General features: G+C 44.3%; 2 protein-coding genes and 1 non-coding gene across 3 annotated transcripts; 1 reads left to right on the forward strand and 2 right to left on the reverse strand.

Moving 5' to 3' along the window:
• Positions 1-538: 538 nt before the first annotated feature.
• LOC133913647 (leucine aminopeptidase) lies at positions 539-4,452 on the forward strand. Its single transcript, XM_062356853.1, has 4 exons — positions 539-1,610; positions 2,051-2,284; positions 2,402-2,728; positions 3,971-4,452. Exons 1-4 carry the CDS (start codon positions 627-629, stop codon positions 4,259-4,261), a joined length of 1,836 nt encoding a protein of 611 aa, XP_062212837.1. The 5' UTR covers positions 539-626; the 3' UTR covers positions 4,262-4,452.
• A 267-nt stretch (positions 4,453-4,719) lies between these two features.
• On the reverse strand, positions 4,720-4,792 carry TRNAE-CUC (transfer RNA glutamic acid (anticodon CUC)). Its single transcript has one exon. It is a non-coding gene; the product is annotated as a tRNA-Glu (tRNA).
• A 9,774-nt stretch (positions 4,793-14,566) lies between these two features.
• LOC133913648 (protein SODIUM POTASSIUM ROOT DEFECTIVE 2-like) lies at positions 14,567-16,401 on the reverse strand. The gene is made up of 3 exons (XM_062356854.1): positions 15,772-16,401; positions 15,193-15,268; positions 14,567-15,076 (listed from the first exon to the last, which is right to left on the reverse strand). The coding sequence occupies exons 1-3, from the start codon at positions 16,153-16,155 to the stop codon at positions 14,937-14,939; spliced, it is 600 nt and encodes a 199-aa protein (XP_062212838.1). The 5' UTR covers positions 16,156-16,401; the 3' UTR covers positions 14,567-14,936.
• Between the last annotated feature and the right edge of the window lie 2,729 nt (positions 16,402-19,130).

The raw sequence follows: 19,130 nt of genomic DNA on the forward strand, positions 1-19,130 counted from the left end.
TTGCGCCCCCTGGCCGCGCCGACAGGATCCCTGAGGTACCTCTGCTTGGTGTCAGACAGCTTGGTGAGCTCGGAGACCACGGCGGCGTCTATGGACTAAATCACCTCCGCGTCGTAGGGCAGGCAGGAAGGGCGTGGAAGCTACCGTGGTTGATCTTTTAGCTCCTTATCGACGTGGAGGATACGCCGCCTTCACTGCCGAGACCCCGTGAACAGGTTGGCAAGGAGGGAGTCCGCGGCAGCGTATGGTGTCACCTCCTGTGGTGGCCATGCCATAGTCTTCTTCTCGGCAACGTTGCGAAAGAGAGAGATGAGAGTGGAGAAAAGGCTACGACACGTTGGACCATGAGCAAAAAGAGTGGCAAATTTGCTAAGGTAGCAACATTTGGGTGTTACTTAAATAAGAAACATGTTTTGAGTGTCAATGTGAGAAGCGTACTCTTTTAGATGTCAAAGATACAATTTCAATTTGCAACGTAGCAACGTTTTAGATGTTACTTAATAAAAAATATGTTTTGAGAGTCAAATGTGAGATGCCCACACTTTTAAGTGTCAAACATACAATTTTCTCAAAACGAAACCCTCCCATCTCGCCCTTCTCCACCGCCGCAGAAGGCAGCAGCAGCCATGGCGCCGGTGGATCCCCACTCCTACACCGACGGCGCGCATCCGGTGGTCTCGCACGCCGCGCTCGCCTTCTACCTCGACTTCACCGCCTCCACCATCCACGCCTCCGCGCTGCTGACCCTCTCCGCGCCGCATTCCGGCGATCTCCTCCTCGACACCCGCGCCCTCGCCGTCCACTCCGCCTCCACCGCCTCTGACCCGCCAGATCCCATCCTCTTCTCCCTCGCCACCGCCCCGGACCCCGTCCTCGGCTCCGCCCTCACGCTCACCCTGCCCCCGGACACCTCCTCCTTCCGGCTCACCTTCTCCACCTCCCCCGCCGCCTCCGCGCTGCAGTGGCTGGCCCCGCCGCAGACCGTCTCCGCCCAGCCCTTCGTCTTCTCGCAGTGCCAATCCATCCACGCCCGCTCCATCTTCCCCTGCCACGACACCCCCGCCGCGCGCATCACCTTCTCCCTCCTCCTCAACGTTCCCGCCCAGCTCTCCGCCGTCGCCGCCGCGCGCCACGTCACCCGCCGGGATGCGCTTCCCTCCGACCACCGCGGCGCGTGCGACGACGCGCTGTGGTGCGCGCCGGGCCGCATCGTCGAGGAGTTCCAGATGGAGCAGTCCGTGCCGCCCTACCTCTTCGCGTTCGCCGCCGGTGGGATCGGGTTCAGGGACCTCGGGCCGAGGACGAGGGTGTACGCCGAGGGAGGGGACAAGGTTCTGGACGAGGCGGCGAGGGAGTTCGCCGGGGTGGAGGAGATGGTCAAGGTCGGGGAGGCGCTGTTTGGGCCATATGAATGGGAGAGGTTTGATCTGCTTGTGCTGCCACCGAGTTTTCCCTACGGAGGCATGGAGAACCCCAGGATGGTGTTCCTCACTCCGACAGTGATCAAGGGGGACGCTGCAGGTGCGCAGGTTGTGGCGCATGAACTCGCGCATAGCTGGACCGGCAATCTGATTACCAACAAAACCAATGAAGATTTCTGGCTAAATGAGGTGATCTTTGTTGTTATTGATGTTATCATTGTCATCCTTTACAATTAGTGTTTTCCCCCTAAATTCAATTTAGTAATCTCTATGATTTAGTAATCTCTAAGGTGGAACATCTGACCTTGCTAGTAGCTAAATCTCCCCTGGTATAGAGTATCTTTGTGAACCAAATATAACCAGTGCTTATTTATGGTTTTGACAATGGATCTGAAATTAAAATACTAGTATACTAATATCCTGGTTTAGATCAGGAGCTGCTCTAGAAGAATTAAGTTTCTATACACTATACAATGGAGAAGATACGCATCCTTATATTAGCGTATACATCTTCTGCTAGATGGGTTGGATCTTCTAGGATGGGGTTGGTCGTAGCTTACTCCATGTTGATATTGTGTAGTTATGTTTTGACTCGCCACAATCTGATATTGTTGTCGCTATCCATACAGGGATTCACAACATATGCTGAGAGGAGGATTGTTGAGGTTGTCCAAGGGGAGGAGCGGGCGGCCTTGAACATGGGAATTGGATGGAGGGGGTTGAACAGAATGATGGAGAGGTTTAAGGATAACATGGAGTTCACCAAGTTGAAGCCGAATATGGTAGGGATTGACCCTGATGATGTGTATTCTCAAGTGCCCTACGAGAAAGGGTTCCAGTTTCTTTGGCGCATCGAGCGTGAGGTTGGTGGAACATTGCAACTATTTTACTCTGCTTTGCAGCACTCTTTCATTAAAGTCGTTGGAATGTTTATGACTAATTGCTATTGTGTACTGTCTTCTGCTTGTTGGTTGTGTTAGGTTGGTCGACCTGCATTTGACGAGTTCATAAAGAAGTACATTGCCACGTTCAAGTTCCAATCGATTGACACAGAGACATTTCTTGAATTCCTGAAAACCAACATACCTGAGATAGAAAACAAAATTGACCTTCGCCTGTGGGTTGAAGGGACCGGTATCCCCCCTGATGCCATGGAACCAGATTCCGCTATTTACAGAAAAATCTGCTCCTTAGCTGCAGAGTTCAAGTCTGGGAAACTTCCAAGTGAAGATGAGGTGGCAGACTGGAGTGGGCAGGAATGGGAGCTTTACTTGGAAAATCTTCCTATAGATGTTGAAGCCTCACAGGTATGGATTCTTGTCGACTGTCATCTCTCATTTAGTAGTACCTCTGGGCCTGCTGCTTGTGATGATCCAGATCCAATGCAACATATGGTGATTAACATAGTATGAACTGCTATGGATTTGGCATTTCGGCCCTATCATCAAATTTTGAGCACTGCAGATCGAAATCCATGAGTTTCTGTTTCCTCTGTAGTCTGTAAGCAGTACCTTTGCATCGTGAGTTACACATCAATTGGTCAGATTCCAATAGAGTTAAGCAAAACAATTTGCAAAATAGCATCCATGTTTTACTGGTAAATCGGTATAAAGTGGAAGTTGAACTAGAATTGGGTTATAGATATATAGAAATGAGTGGCAGAAGCATAAAGCCCTAAATGAGTTTGTGGAGGGAATAGCTGAAAGATAAACATCAATTATGTGGAGGGGATTCTACTTTAGTCTCTTCTTTTGTGTACAACCATATATAACATGAACGTAATGAGCTCTGGGCTTCTGTTGTAGAATCTGTGTGGGTCAACTCTGAAAATTACATTGTCCTCTCCAGTCTCCGCTTATCAATGGTGGGGTAGTGTGTTAAAAAAAAGCTAACTTTTTTGCACACCGCGTGGCAGAGTACTGTTTAGTCATGAAAAGACGGTGAAGGTGCCCCCTCTGTAGCTAGACTGCTAGAACATTTCATTTAGCAAACTGAACATGGTCATATATGTAAAAAATATAATCTTTCTGTTCAATATTCACTGGCAAGTAACACATAGCTGCCTTTTCACACCTAAAAAAAAACTCAACCAACCTAGGAGGAACTAGGTGGCATTGTTAATAAGAAGAAATAGACACCCAAATTCGCGTCGAAGAGGACTCGATCCTGGGTGGTCTAGGCACATCTACACCTTCAACCGACTAAGCTAGGCTCAGTTCCCTGCCTTTTCACATCTGAGCATTTAGTAAGGTACTAAGGTGCAGCTGTAGCTGATTCTAAATGGTTGAAATGAGCTTGCCCTTCACTAATAAGACATACAAGTAAAGAATAAAGGAAACGTTCAGCAGTTCAGGTTTAGGAGTTCCCTACTATCTTCCAGGGTAGTTAGCTTACATTTGTGACCTGCAATCACCACACATGAAAGGTTCAGGCATGCTGTTACATAGAATGTTGTGGACCAGAGCTTTGCTTTGTAACACATCTACAGACAACTCTCGAGTAATTTAAAGATTCACCTGCACACATGCCCATTTGTTATCTGGATGCAGGTTACTGCTCTTGATGAACGGTACAAGCTATCGGAAAGCCTTGACTACGAGATCAAAGTTGGGTTCCTCCAGCTGGCGATCCCCACTGGGTGCAAGTGCTACTTCAACGAGGTTGAGAAATGCTTGAAGCAAGTGGGAAGGATGAAGTACCTCCGCCCGCTCTACAGCTCACTGGCCAAGTGCTCCGGCGAGGAGAAGATGCTGGCGCAGAGGATCTTCTCGGAGGCTCAAGAGTTTTACCACCCAATAGCTCGCAGTGTTGCGGAGAGCATTTTGTCGAAGCATAGCTGAGACTGTTGTTTAGTGAATCCATGGCCCGTTTCATGGTTGGGAGCAACAGAATATCCGCTGTTTGCTCGGTTGCTTATTTTGCATAATATTATCGCCCGTCCTGGAGCTAACTTATGGAAAACTGGAGACTCAAAACTGTATCAGAGCCGTATTACCCCGACAATATATCTTTTGAGATTGCTCATGCCTAATTTTTCTGATAGTGCAAGTCTATTCCGTTCATTTAATATGGGAATGATGGCAAGCAGACTCATGACGATGTGATATTGTTTTTGTCACGACTGATCTTTATTTCATACTCTATTTTTGCCTGCAAAAGCTATCATTTTCTTCAGAAACTAACTGTTGTATGCGAAAAGGTATTTGAACCTGTAAAAGTAGCGTGTTATCTTCGTTCATACAGAAAAGAAAAGAGAAGCAAAGGACGAAGGAATTACCGGAAATTGGAAAATAAAATATTCCGTTGCCGGGACTCGAACCCGGGTCTCTCGGGTGAGAGCCGAGTATCCTAACCAGCTAGACTACAACGGATGCTGATGAAGAGAAATCTATATATATATGAGATATCTAAACAATATCTGCAAAAGTCCGATTCGATTTGATTTTTCATCTGGGCAGCTTAGTATTCCCAGCTCGGTCCCATTGTATCCTCTGGGACAAGCGCAGCTTTTCTTTCTTGGTTGGACTGGATTGTGGTGACTGACCTGTGCCTATGTGACCCAAAGTTTCAGCGTTCCAAGTACAGCACAGGCCGAGCCGAATGGCCTAACCACCGACACCAATAGCACGGCCTTTCTCACTCCCCCCTGCCGCAGCAGCGCCAATTTTACACGTCCGGATGGCGTCCATGCCGTGATCGCGCACGCGGCGGCGTTCTAGTTACGCACTACGTTATGCTCGAGCTATCGAGAGCTCATCCGGTAAGAGCTGGCAAACGGTAGAGGCGGGTGATCGAGGTCGCTGGCTCCGCGGCAAGGAATGCTGTGACGCGCACATCAATCCCGCGGTTTTTGCCGACTCCTCGGGCGACTTCTGCTTCGACAGAGAAAGGTTCGGCCAGAAGGGCAGTGGCCTAAAGATAGCAGATTACAGCCAGTGGCCCCAGATTTTGCGCTGAGGCACGCTTCTTCAACCCCTTTATGTACGTACACGCCCATGTCATGAACAAAAGAAGCCACTGGCCATCTGGAGTATATCTCTTCCATGCCGTACGCCATTGTTGACGCCATTCTGTTGAAGAAAGCTCTGCCTGTTCACCAAGGTCCATGTAACTTTGCAATCCTCCTGTCTCCTCCTGTACAATGTTCCATGTCTCCATGATATGCCATGACATTGTGAATTCTTAACTCATGTTGTAATTGGTTCTCCACGCGCACCTAGGTGTCAAGGGGAGGAGGCATGGGAGGTGGAAAGGACAAACATGATTCCTCGTACGCGAACAAGGGACTCCAAGGAGGGTACCCAGATCGATACGGCCAATACCCTGCCAGGTACCTGCTTCACCGGGTGCAAATCCTCCCGGTCACGGGCGGGTATCTTGCTAGATCCGGTTCCTCTGACTCAGTGAAGTCAGAGATGAACAGTATTTTGTGAGAGGATGAATAGCGTCTTTGACGTCGAACATTGTAGGTGTCTTCATCGAGTGGTTTTGCTTTATCTTCTTTGGTTTCTATCACAGAGGAGCAGGTAGACATTTTGAATGATGAGGATATTGCTCTCATTGTGAAAAAGTTCATCCGCTTCTACAACAATCACTGAGACAGGAGGAGAGGCGGTTCTTGTGGCTGCTTTGAGTATAGTGATACCATCCACTTCAAGGCGGACTGCCCTAAGATCAAGAAGAGAGAAGACCACGATCATGACCACAACAAGCACAATATAAGGAACAAGAAGCTATTCTTCAAGAAGAATCGCGACAAGATAGCCAAGAAGACAGCTTCTACGGCGTTCATGGCTGCTCTCAGCGATATCGACACCTCTTCTAGCGAGGAGGAGAGCTCGAAGGAGGATGAGCTACCGGTGAAGGACAAGAAGAAGAAGAAGAACAAGGATTTCACCGGCCTCTGCTTCATGCCGGATGACAATAACAACAGCGACCCAAAGCTTGATCCCTCCAAGGTATTAACTTCCTACGACCAGCTTTCTATCCAAGTTGATATATTGAATGATGCTCTCATTACTCAGGATATGTTACTTAAGAAAGTTGTGTGTGACTCGAAGGAGTTTAGGCCTAAGTATGAGTCTGTTTCTTCTGATCTTCATTACTTATGTCTAGGTCTGATGAGGAGTGTGAGAGTTATTTGTTGGTTATGACTGAACTTGTTGAGTTTTAGAATGTGCATGCTCAAGTCACCAGTCGGCTTGAGAATACCGAGAAGAAGCTTCTTGAGGAGGAGTTTAGGTCTACTCTCTTAAGTGCTTACAAAATTTTCCCTTTGCTTGCAAATGATATTGAACTGAAAGACAAGTGTCTTAAAGAGCTAGAATCTAGATTGGCGAGTGCTGAGTATTCGAAGGATGTGCAGCCAAACTGTTCTATTTGTATTGTCTTTTAGGACAAGCTCAGCTGGGTTAGAGGGCAAGTTCGAAAACTCTTAGATGAGAATGAGTATCTTATTTCTCTAGTGGAGAAGTACTCAAAGGGTAAGGGAAAAATGAATTTAATTTTGGCTAAGACCAAGATGTGTGCTGACAAGGCGGGTTTAGCTCTTGGTTTGGATTTGAGAGAGTTGCTTATAATAGGGATAGTAAGACTGTTTTCACCACACCTACTAACCTATAAGCTGAGAAGTCTAAAATCGATATCATACCACAACCCATCAAGAAAAAATTCATACCACAGCCTACCAAGAATAATCCAGCACCACAACCCAAGAAAACTCCATAACCTAAGGTGAGAGCCCCAGTGAGAGAGCCAAGAGTGACCGGCAGTCAAGTTTCTGAGAGATGCTACCACTGCACCTACTGCCAGAGAGAGGGTCGCCTTGTTGGGTTTTGCTTCGTCGTAGGAGAGATGAGTGGCGTAAGTGAGAGTGGAGTACCCGGGACATGTACCACCCCTCTGTTGATGTACATGAGTCTTTTCCTCGCTCTTGCCCATGAGTCTTAGACGCTCGTCGTGTTTTCTTCCAGAGGCTTTGTCCGGCGTGAATTTTACCATGACTCATATAGTTTTGGCCCACGAGTAAGAGGCTTTGAGTCCTAGCGCTTTGGCGGACCACATTGTTCTTGTCGTGGTTCTCACCCCTAGTGTGCTAGTGTTGATCTACATTAACCTGCTTTCACTGCTTCAGAGCGGATAACCCAGTACTGGATTCCCAAGGGATTTCTGTCTAACCCAAGTACTGAGTCATCCACCTACTATTCTTCCTCATATGTAGGTGGCAGGTCAACGCCTAGAGAACAAGTGTCTCATCGACTTCAGTTGTTTGCGTCATATAACCGGAGATGTATCATGGATCTCCAGCCTTACCCTGATGAAGTGGAACGAGTACATCACTTTTGGGGATGATCGGAAAGGAAGAGTGAAGGCCAAAGGTATCATAAGGGTGAATGAGAGTTTCACTCTCAAAGATATGATTTTGGCAGAGCATCTGGGGTACAATATTCTCTCTGTATCTCAGTTGCTAGATGAGGACTTAGAAGTGTGTTTCAAAAGCAATACTTCTCGAGTTCTTGATTCTTCTAGCGCTTTGATTTACCGAATTTCCAGAGTTGGAAGAGTTTTTAGAGTTGATTTTTCTTAGGCTTGTGGTTCTTCTATTTTTTTTATTGCACAGCCCTCTTTTGAGCTTTGGATGTGGCATAGGAGACTAGGGCACATGAGTTTTGATTTGCTTACACGTTTGACTACCCTAAGTTTGATTTGAGGATTGCCTAAGCTCAAATTTGAGAAGAACTTTATTTGTGCTCCTTGCTGTTATAGCAAGATGGTTGCCGCTCCTCACCCACCAGTCAATCTGGTGATGACTGAATGACCGGAAGAACTTCTTCATATAGACACTATTGGTCCTTCCTGTGTTCATTCGGCGGACGAGAAGTGGTATGTTCTTGTCATTGTTAATGATTTCTCTCGCTACTCTTGGGTCTTATTTCTTGTGAGTAAGGATGAAATATTTTCACACTTTCGGAGCTTGACTTTGAGATTGTTCAAAGAACTCTCTGGTACATTGAAAGCAATTCGCAGTTATAATGACACCAAGATTAAGAACTATCTCTTTAAGATTTTCTGTCTTGAGCATGACATTGAGCATTAATTTTTTGCCGAACGCGTTCCTCAGCAGAATGGCGTGGTTGAGAGAAAAAATCACACTTTGGTGGAGATGGCCAGGATAATGCTCGATGAGCATAGGACTCTTAGGAAGTTTTGGGCTGAGGTCATTAGCACTTCGTGCTACATCTCCAATTGAATTTTTTTGTGCTCGATTTTGAATTTTACTTCTTATGAGTTGCGTTTTGGGAGGAAGCCAAATGTTTCGCATTTGAGAGTTTTTGGGTATCAGTGCTTCATCTTAAAAACGTGGTAATCTTGACAAGTTTGAGTCGTGTTCTTCTGATGGTATTTTCTTGGGGTATTCTCTTCATTGTCATTCTTACATGTTCTTTCATCTTGACACTAACACCATCATGGGGTTCTATGATGTGATCTTTGATTAATCAACCCCTTGTGTTAGCCTTATCTTTGAGTGTACAGCAGTACAGGTGACCAGGAGATTAGCGAAAGCATCTTTGTAGATGGTAACCTTTCATCTTTCGAGGATGACGATGATGATCCACTACTTCCTACTACCACACTTGCTCCTGAGCTGGTTCCTGTCTCTACATCGGTAAAGGGTCCTGCAGCCTTTACTTCCACTTCAGTTGCTTTCGAGCCTGCACCAGCAGTGTTTGAGAGGGAGATCATCTCGTAGCATGAAGCTCCTCAACATATTTAGCGGTGACACCCTCCACAGATGATGATCAGCGACATCAATGAAAGGATAACGAGGTCCAAATCTACTTATTATGTTTGTTTCATTGATTCTGCATTCATTGCTTCCTTTGAGCCTCATAATGTTGGGCATGCTTTATCTGATTCGAGTTGCATCAATATCATGCATGAAGAGCTAGAAAACTTTGAAAGAAACCAAGTTTAGGTGCTTGTAGAGCCGTCCCTAAATGTTTACACCATATGCACCAAATGGGTTTTCAAAAATAAACAGGGGGATGATGGGTCTGTAGTAAGAAACAAGGCTAAGCTGGTAGCTCTGGGTTTCACTCAGGTAGAGGGGATAGATTTTGGAGAGACATTTGCACTAGTAGCTAGGTTAGAAGCCATTAGGATCCTCCTTGTATTTGCGGTATCCCTAAGTTTCAAGTTGTATCAAATGACTGTCAAGAGTACTTTTCTAAATGGTTTCATAGAGGAAGAGGTCTATGTTAAGCAACCCTCAGGCTTTGAGCATCCTAAATAACTTCATAGAGTATATAAGCTTCAGAAAGTTTTGTATGGGCTTAAGCAAACATCTAGAGTTTGGTATGATAGGTTTAGATCTTTCTTGCTATGGCATAGGTATGTGATGGGTCACCTGAAAAAAATTGTTCACTCTCAGGTATGGCGATGATTTCTTACTTGTTCAGATTTATGTGGATGATATAATTTTTTTGGCTCTTCTCATGCACTTGTTGTTAAGTTTGCAGAAACTATGAGCAGAGAGTTCGAGATGTCAATGATGGGTGAGCTCAACTTTTTCCTTAGACTTCAAATCAAGCAGTGCAAGCAAGACACCTTTGTCCACCAGGCGAAGTACACCAAGTTCGACATGAGTGATACAAAGCCATTAGCGACACTTATGGCTACCTCGATCATGATTGATTCAGATGAAGATGGAGAGGAGGTGGACCAACAGGAGTACAGGAGAATGATTGGCTGCCTCTTATACCTAATAGCAACAAGACCCGATATCCACTTCATCGTATACTTATATACTCGCTTTCAGGCTTCACCGAGGACGTCTCACCGCCAAGCGGTGAAACACATTCTGAGTTATCTCAAGCACACTCTCGAGTATAGCCTTTGGTTTTCTGCATCCTCTCCGTGACTTTTCGGATGCGGATTTTGCTGGTTGAAGAATTGACAGGAAGAGTACATCTGATACTTTTTATTTCTTAGGTACTTCTCTTGCGTGTTTGTGTTCTCGCAAGCAGTCTAGCGTTATGCAATCTACTACTGAAGCTGAATATGTAGCTGCTGCTAGCTATTACTCACATATTTTGTGGATAGTTGCTACTTTGAGAGATTTTGTGTTAGATTTCTGGAGTGTGTCACTTTTGTGTGACAACACCAGTACCACAAGCTTAGCCAATAACCAAATTTAACATTCTAGAATCAAACACATAAATGTGAGATTCTACCTCCTGGGAGACCACAATGAGAAGAAAGATATTGAGTTAAGCTACATAGATACCCAACACCAACTAGCCGACATCTTTACCAAGTCTCTAGATACAATAAGGTTTACCTTTCTGAGAGGAGAGCTTAGTGTGTACCATCCCTATGGCATTATGTGAGGGAGAGTTGCTTTTATACATACTCCATTTTACTTTTATTACATTTGCATCTCATAGAATTTTATAAGATAATCATGTTAGCAAGCTTCACTTATATATTCTTTGCACTTTCTTATAATAGTTGTGAATTTATGCTAAACGTAGTAGATGTATAACAATTTGTGTAAGCTTAGACTCTTATTGAAATATAACATAAAATCTGTTGAGCAAGCTTATCTTTTCTAAAAATGAACTTGAAATATGAACACATTGAGTATTTGTTTTAGCTTAATTAGTATTTAAATTAGGACTAGTTCTGTGAAAAGCTTGTGGTAAGCCGTTTTGTCCAGTTCAGCGGATTGGAGGTCTTTGACTTTTGTCTATGTAAATATTTAGCCCATAATTAACCCTTAGAGAGCATGTGGTCTTTTTGTCGTAAAGGTACAACTTTTTTTGGCTTTGTGAAAGATTACATATCTTGAATCCTATATAGAGTTAATAAAATGAATGATCAAATTTTGAGCTAAAATTGAATCCAATACGGTGGCTTAAGGCTTCATGTGGTTTGCCAAAGAAGTAAACCTATTGTTGCTTAAAACTCACTTGAGGATAGTTAAATGATCAAATAAGAAAGTTAACTTGTATTTTTTAATCTGCTAAGAATGTTCTTTTTCATGTTGTCAAACTAAGGCCTGAATTGATATGTGGGTACTTGAATAGCCCGTTGGGTTGAACTTGGTTGCCTAATTTGAACTTGACATAGCACTAGTTTTTCTAATATTTGCACTGATTATGAAACTGTTGATGCTTTTGTGGTAATATCTTTTGGATAATTGTACAATATGATCAAAACTTGCTTCACTCTCGGTGCTTGTGACATAAACTCACTTCGATACTTTGTGCGCCTTGGAATTATATTATTTACTACTCATAGTGTTTTGACATCTCTAGTCCTTGCAGGTGCTTTGTGATCTATATGTGAAGCTTTGTAGGCTTGTATTTTATTTGCACATCTTTGACATTGTATCCTTGATGTTTGCATTGCCAAATGGGGAGAAAATTGCATTTATCTAGAAATGAAAAGGAGGAAAATAGAAAATGTGAAATCATCAAGGAGGAGAGTGTGTTTTGGAGTTTTTGAGTTTTTCTTGCTCTTTTGAAGTTTTTGGCTCGTCTTTACCTCAATTAGGGTTTTTGCAACCTTTATTATGCCAAGTGATATATTTTGCTCTTTCTTGAGTTTTTTGTTACTTGGATGAGCTTCTCTTGTTCTAATTTTTTCAAACCAAAATCTTTGTGCTTTGAGGATTGTTAATACACTCATCAAGGGAGAGATTGAGAAACCAAATTGAAATGTAACTTGGTTTACTTGTAATAAGTGATTGACATTGTATTTATTTGGCTTGATGATTTTCAGTTTTGAATGAGCTTTGATGTGATTTGAAATGATTTAGGATTTTATTTGAGCATATCGATTATGGACTAACTGGAATTAGAGTTGGAGATATGTATTTTCTTGTCTCATGGTATGCAGGTGATAGATGCAACTTAGCGGTCGATGGCGGGGTGATCAGGGCCAAATGGAGTGCTTTGTGTCGGACGATTAAGGAGATCGGATGGAGTCAAGAGTGATTCTGGCTGAACACGTGAAGATCAAGCAAAGCATGGAAGGTGAAAGGAGACGGTGTGTTGATAAAATCAAGCGAATTAGATCATGGTGCAAGTGACAAGGTGGCCCAAGGGATAGATATCGGAAGAGACTTGGTGGTAGTCATGATCGCAAGACGAGTACACGCGACGACATTGGAGCGCTCGCTTAAGGTGTAAGCAAATGGGAAGTCACGCTTTGAGAAACGCGCTAGGATTTCACGGTTTGACCTCAAAACCGTGGGAGGACTGGAAGAGTACGTGTCATCATTGTGAAGCTTGCGTCGAGGCGAAGTAAGTCGTGAAGGCACCGCCACCGTCTGATGAATCGAGAAGAAAATGGACCAAAATATCCTCGATGGTAGGTAGAAGGATACTACAAGAGAGGGGTATTTTGGGGAAAAAAACTAAAAAACTTAGAGGTCAGATTTCCTAGACTTATAAATAGAGGGATTGGATTATGGGAGGAGAGGAACCAGCCATTTTGAGCCCATTGTGCTATCCATATGAGAGCCTTGTGCTAGGGTTTTAGAGAAGATGAAAAGAAGTGTTTAGCCTATGTATTAAGCGAGAGGTTTGTGAGAAAAAAATCTTTGTAATCTGTCTAAAATAGGGCCAACCTCTACTGTAATGAAGTTTAATTTTTTTTCCATATTATTGTGATCACACACTTCTAGTTTCTCTTTATTGGTTCTCTTGCAAGTTTTTCAATTTCCGGATTTGATTTTCGTTTTGATTTTTGGCTAAAATTTCAGCAACTTGTGAGGTCATTTATTTGTTGCTAGAGGCATAAAATTCATATACACACGCTTATGTGATGGGATCTTGAATTTCCTTGCCTCTAGATATTCAATTTGACGAGTTTCATTGTTAAGTGTTCATCTTTTCTTGTTTTTTTTAAGTTGTGATCTTTCAGGTGCTAAGACATATGAATTGATCTTAAATAGAACCTATAGTTCATATATCATCCGTGAAGTTGTATTGCCTCGATTTTTTTGTTTTTAAAATTTCTCTTTATTTTTGCTTCCGCTTGAATTTTGAGGTACATTGAGTGATCTAAATAGAATAAGGCTATCGGTTTCGTAAAAAATTTGTCAAGACGCATATTCACCTTCTCTGGGAATTAATCTCATTTCTACATGTATTATCAATGAATCAGGGTGCAAACGATTAGAACTTTGGTATTGGTGAACTAGATAATAGTATTTTCTATACTACATATTTTTTTTAAACATTTATGACTATTTTAATAGTATTTTAAATTTTAATAGCATGGGAATGCTGTTTTTTTTTTTTTTTACATATCGCCCGTTAGGCAAGTCCAGTAGAGTTGTAAAAATTTTAAAAAAACGTATATTTGCAATTTTCGGATTTAGAAAATATAAAAACCGTCGGCTGAGTTGGGCCTGGTAATCGGCCACCGCCCACTCTAAAATTCTTAGAAGTGAAGCCCAGGAACCCATCAGATTCTGACTCTAATGGCCCAAGATAAGCCTAGTCTCCTTAGCTGTTTGGATCTGTCGCCTGTCAGGAGAGATTCCAGGCCTCCGGAGAGAAGTTCAGCCCGTTGAGCCCATCAGATTCCAACGGGAAGTTATTTTTCCCCAGAGGCATAAAAAATCTGATCAGATCCCTCAACAAAAAATAAATAAATAAACTGATCAGAACACTCGGACTGCTGCTGCACGAGACGACCGCACCAGGGAGCAGCAGGAAGCGTGCTGTTCATCGAGTGGTTTGATCTATCGTTCCTCTAAAAAAACCCGGTTTGATCTGAGTACTGTATGTCCTGCCTGAATCGCTCACCTGCAGTACTGTGAGGAGAACCTATCACAGTGTCAGTCCATCACGAAACTGTAGCGTTTTCTACTCTTCGTCTGAATTTTACATATTCAGCAATTACAACGAGAAAACGGATGCAATATTTAGGATCTCAGAGTCTGCCAAAAGAAAGTGTTGCCATGATCTCTGAAACTCTAAATACAATCAGTCAGTTCCGATTGTAAAATTGCTGTAAGGCTTGGTTAGCTCAGCTGACTTCAGAATTTTCTGCATTTTGACCAAATCACCAAATCTTACTTCAGTTTTCTCGACACCAACTTCATGTCACTCACTTTTTTCATAAAGACGAGGACAGCAATGCAGTGCCAAGCTTATATTACAGCAAGAGGAAAGAGCACAGTCACCCACTCATACACGAAATAAGCACGAAGACGGCATTCAACTCGCGTGGCGCCAACCACAGCAGACTAACAGATGATCACAAGACGACCACAAGAAGAACCAAAGCTGCATGCAAGGGTCAGGACACGGACGCATGCTAGTCGAGGAGACAACCATCACAGACGCACTGGCCCAGCGTGCTGGCCGTGTCCGTCTGTGGTCAGTGCCCCATATGCGTGCCGTGCGTACGTGCACGGCTCCAGCTCCGCACTCCCTACCAGTCACGGCGAACGGATCCTAAGCTAAGCTAGCTTTGGTTTCAGATTTTTTTTTCTCCTCAGGCGGCGATCGCCGGCGGCGCCACCCAGAGCTGGGCGTTCTTCACCTTGGACACGCTGTTGAGCACGCCCAGCGGCGTCACGTCGCCGACCACCGTCACCTTCTTGGCCGCGAAGTCGATGTCGAACGATGTCACACCTGTTTATATTCACAAGTGCAAGCAGTTTGGTTATCAGAATCAGAAAGGTTAATTTTGATCTTGTCGTGAACTCTGAACAAAAGTTTCAGATCTTGAAGATAGCTGTCAGGCTCACCTTCCATCTTGGAGAGGTGCTTCTTCACTTTCCCTGCGCATGCTTTGCAGTGCAGGGATACCTTCAGCACAACTACCTGAGAAGATACAACACGGGAGATCAGTTCATACCAAGCATATATGCTGAATTGCTAATTTCGTAGATTTTTGATAAAACGAGAGAAATATGCAAGCTTCAAACTTAATTAAGGGGTGCCTTTGTTCTTTTTTTAAAAGAAAAAAAAAACCTTAAGAGTTGCCATGCTGCGAGTTTCTGATACTAATCCAGTAAGGCACAAAGTGCAGTCATCCAGCAGTTTTCTATGCATATCTCTTTGCAATACAAAATCTTTAACCAACTTTCCACAAAAGTGTATTTGGATAACTTCAACTGGAAGTTCCAGATATCAAATGAGAAATCATTATATAAAACCCTCCAAGCCCCACAAGGATATGATTACTAATGATCACATAATCTCACTTCTGATTTTCTATTGTTTTCTAATCAAGAAGAGTAGGGCCAAATCTCGAAAATACAAGCACGACATGCTAGTCAGTGTTCAGTAATGATTCACAAGTAAATGGAGGACTGTTTCCTCACCTGCTCCTGCGCCTGTGTGCTCTTCGCATCAGCTACTTGACTTGCTTCCTCCCTACTGGCATCAACGGCCGGTGCAGACTCCACCTCCTGGATCTCCTCGGCGGCGGCGGCGGCGGCGGCGGCGCGGCCGCTCAGCAGGTACCTGGACGAGCCGGCCGGGCTGACGAGGCCACCACCGTGTGCGACGGCCTTGTGATGCTGCCCTTTCTTGCCGTCATGCCTGTGTGTACTGGGCTCGGTGGGAACCTGAGACAGAGGGCTAGCACTAACAATGGCCTTGTGTGACCGGACCATCGGCTGCCGCTCCAAACTCGGGCATATCGCGGTGGAAGCCGGAGACGAGCACGAAAGGCCCTTCATGTCCCTGAAGAGCAGAGGAGCCATGGCGTAGTGAGTGCTAGCAACCAGCTGAGCTGCTCTGGTTATGCTGCTGGAATGGTGGTGGTTTGGTGGAATACTGGAATGGAGTAAGGAAATATACTTAAATAGGAGCACAACTTTGCTTTACATGGTAGCAAGTTGGTAACTCTTCTCAAATTCATCCAAAAAAGAAAAGAAAAAACTCTTCTCAAAAGTGCTGCTGGTTTTTTTTTTCTAAAGAAAACCACACATGTCACGTATCAAACAAGGTGATCTGCAGCGAACTTATAATTCTGTGGAAAACTACAGTTTTTGTTGTTGTTTTGTAGTCAGAGAAGGCGGAGTTAGGCACAAGAGTTAGGATATCCACGATCTTTTACCCAGAAAAAGAGCTTTCACGTAAGTTAACTTGAAGGAAACGACACGATTTTCTAACTTTATCATTGCTGCAACTCCTGCAAGGTTACCGTGAAAGTCCTGGCGTGTTTCAGATTTAAAGCCACGTTGTTGTATGGTTCATTAGCGTTCACTATTTTTTTATTGCCTGGCACCTTCAAGTTCAATTCCTGGAGATATGGATTCTTCTGGTCTTCTTGATGTATCCTCCTAGGTCTTTCATGAACTGTTTCTGATATAAAGACTATGGAAGGATTCCTTCTCTTTCTCCCCGAAAAGAAAGTAGCGCAAGGTGCTACGTTTGCTAGAACAATGAAGTCCTGAAAATAATCCGGGGAATCCTCGCAAAAGGAAAGGAATAGTTCAGATAATGTTCATGTGTCAAGGTAGCCTCCATGAACATCATGCAAGAACCCGGCGTCTTGATGCCAGAACAAAGGCAGCCCGCTAGTTATCTCTATCCATGTCCTTGCATCGCAGCACGCATTTCTTAGTGGCGAAGAGTCCGCAGCTGCGACCAGATGATGACTTCCAAAGGTTTTACTGATACGATAATTCAGATGGAAACACAGGAGAGCACCGCAATGCGAATAAATTGTAACGTATGAGTTCTTTCCGGTGTTGTTTTCATTTGAATCAATGCACGCGGCATCATGCCATGGTTAGAGAGCGACCACTCTCTACCAGAGCTGTACGCAATCATGCATGATTCCGGTTGAAACAAAACAGTCAGAATCTTCAGCTTCATATGCGTTCAGTGCTTCAAGCTAAAAACGAGGCGAAAAGACGCACCTTAGTCCGGAAACGTTGTCGAGAGAAACGAGTTAAAGGCGGCACGAAAGCAGGCCTTCTCTGCCGCCGTCTCTCCCACTCGACCGCCTGCACGTACGAGCGGAATCGGATGCTTCTTCCATCTTCTTTCCCTCCCTCTTCCCTTTCAATCAATCCTTCTTGCAACAGTTGGCGCGTCGGCGTCGCAGATTCCGCAGCCAGGCGTGCGTCGGGGTCACTGTCTCGGGCTCGTTTCAGCAGTGATCACGTTCCTTGACCTGAAAGGCGCATGCATAATTCAGCGAGAGCGAGCGTTCTAACAATTTGATAAATAAGCACAGAGCGGGAGGAGGTAACCATGAGATTTTATTAAGAGGATATCGAGCATTGAACTCGAGCTAACTCAGTAAAATCATGTTCAGCTGACCGTTAGTATCGTAAGAGACTTAGCAACTTTCTAACAATTTGATGCCGCACCGGCGCCGCGGCGTGTTTGGATGGCAGGCCCGACCGTTGCCGGTCGGCGTCGGCGGCAGCGCGAACGAACCGCGCGGCGTGCGCACGAGGCATGGCAGGTAAACCGATCAGTCACCGCTAGCCACTGGCCGGCACGGGTAAGGTGCCGTTGCGTGTGTCAGCAGACAGCAGTAGTTGCCTCGGCAGGTTGCCAGAGATGAGCAACGTGCACGTGACGAGCGTCGTCGTTTGTACATGGGCGACCGCCATCCTGTGGGGGGAAATAATGCAGTGCGGGACCGCAGATGTGCATATACAGGCAGGCGGTCTGACAACTTGTTTGGCTCCGAATGGGGGTTGGGGGCATGCCGGCGGCTGTGGTGGTCACTGCACTGTGCCTAGTTTTTGGCCGTTGCTTCATCGAGATCGTCGTTTGCCAACGGCTCAGTTGATGAATCACACGTTTCAGGTTCTCTGGAAGTTTTTTCTAGTGACCTTCCAACGAAGTATGTGCAAGCGCCATGCGAAGCTAGACGCTACTCACATAAAGCGATCTGGACCAATGCAATGGCACTGCAAGCCAGAAGTTTGATGAGACGGGATTGGGACATCCACTGCACAAACCGAAAGTTTGAACGAGATATTTATTGCCCAGAGGAGAAATGGAGCACCCAGCCCGGCCCAATCAAGTCAGTGTTGGATTGTGGCCGGCGCGGAGGCCCATCAGAAGCTAGCGGAATTGGTATACCAGCCCTCGACGAATTTTAGTCAGCAGCCATCTAACATGTTGGGCCTAGTAGGGAAGCCTGTCCTAGCATGGAAAGGCCTGTTATGATTGTAAACTTGCTCGAATATAATATATATATATATATATATATATATATTATATATATATATATATTATATGTCCTTTCTAAAATGATGGGTTCTATCCTACCGTTATCCGTTCAACAAGCGAAAACATAATCTCACCCATTAAACAAGCGAGATTTTATAGACTTTGGCTCCCAACGAATTTAATAACTGGAGAGAGAAATGTCTCACCAGTTAAATGAGAAATACCTTCATCTCGCCCGTACAACAGGTGATATATTTGTATCGCTCACCTACCGGTGAAATATTCAATTTAATTCAATTACAAAAATATATGTATAATTAGTTTTTATAATATAGATTTTGTATTTAATAAATTGAAAAATATTGTACATTCATTCAGCGAAAAATTGTGGTTGTACATATAGTTGTCCAAACAGTTGAATGAACCGTTTGGACAACTGTATGCACAACTACCATTTTTTGCTGAATGAATGTGCAATATTTTTTAGTTTACCGAATACAAAATCTATATTAAAAAACTAATTATACATAGATTTTTG

Source organism: Phragmites australis, chromosome 3, assembly GCF_958298935.1.
Source record: "Phragmites australis chromosome 3, lpPhrAust1.1, whole genome shotgun sequence".
Lineage (NCBI taxonomy): Eukaryota > Viridiplantae > Streptophyta > Magnoliopsida > Poales > Poaceae > Phragmites > Phragmites australis.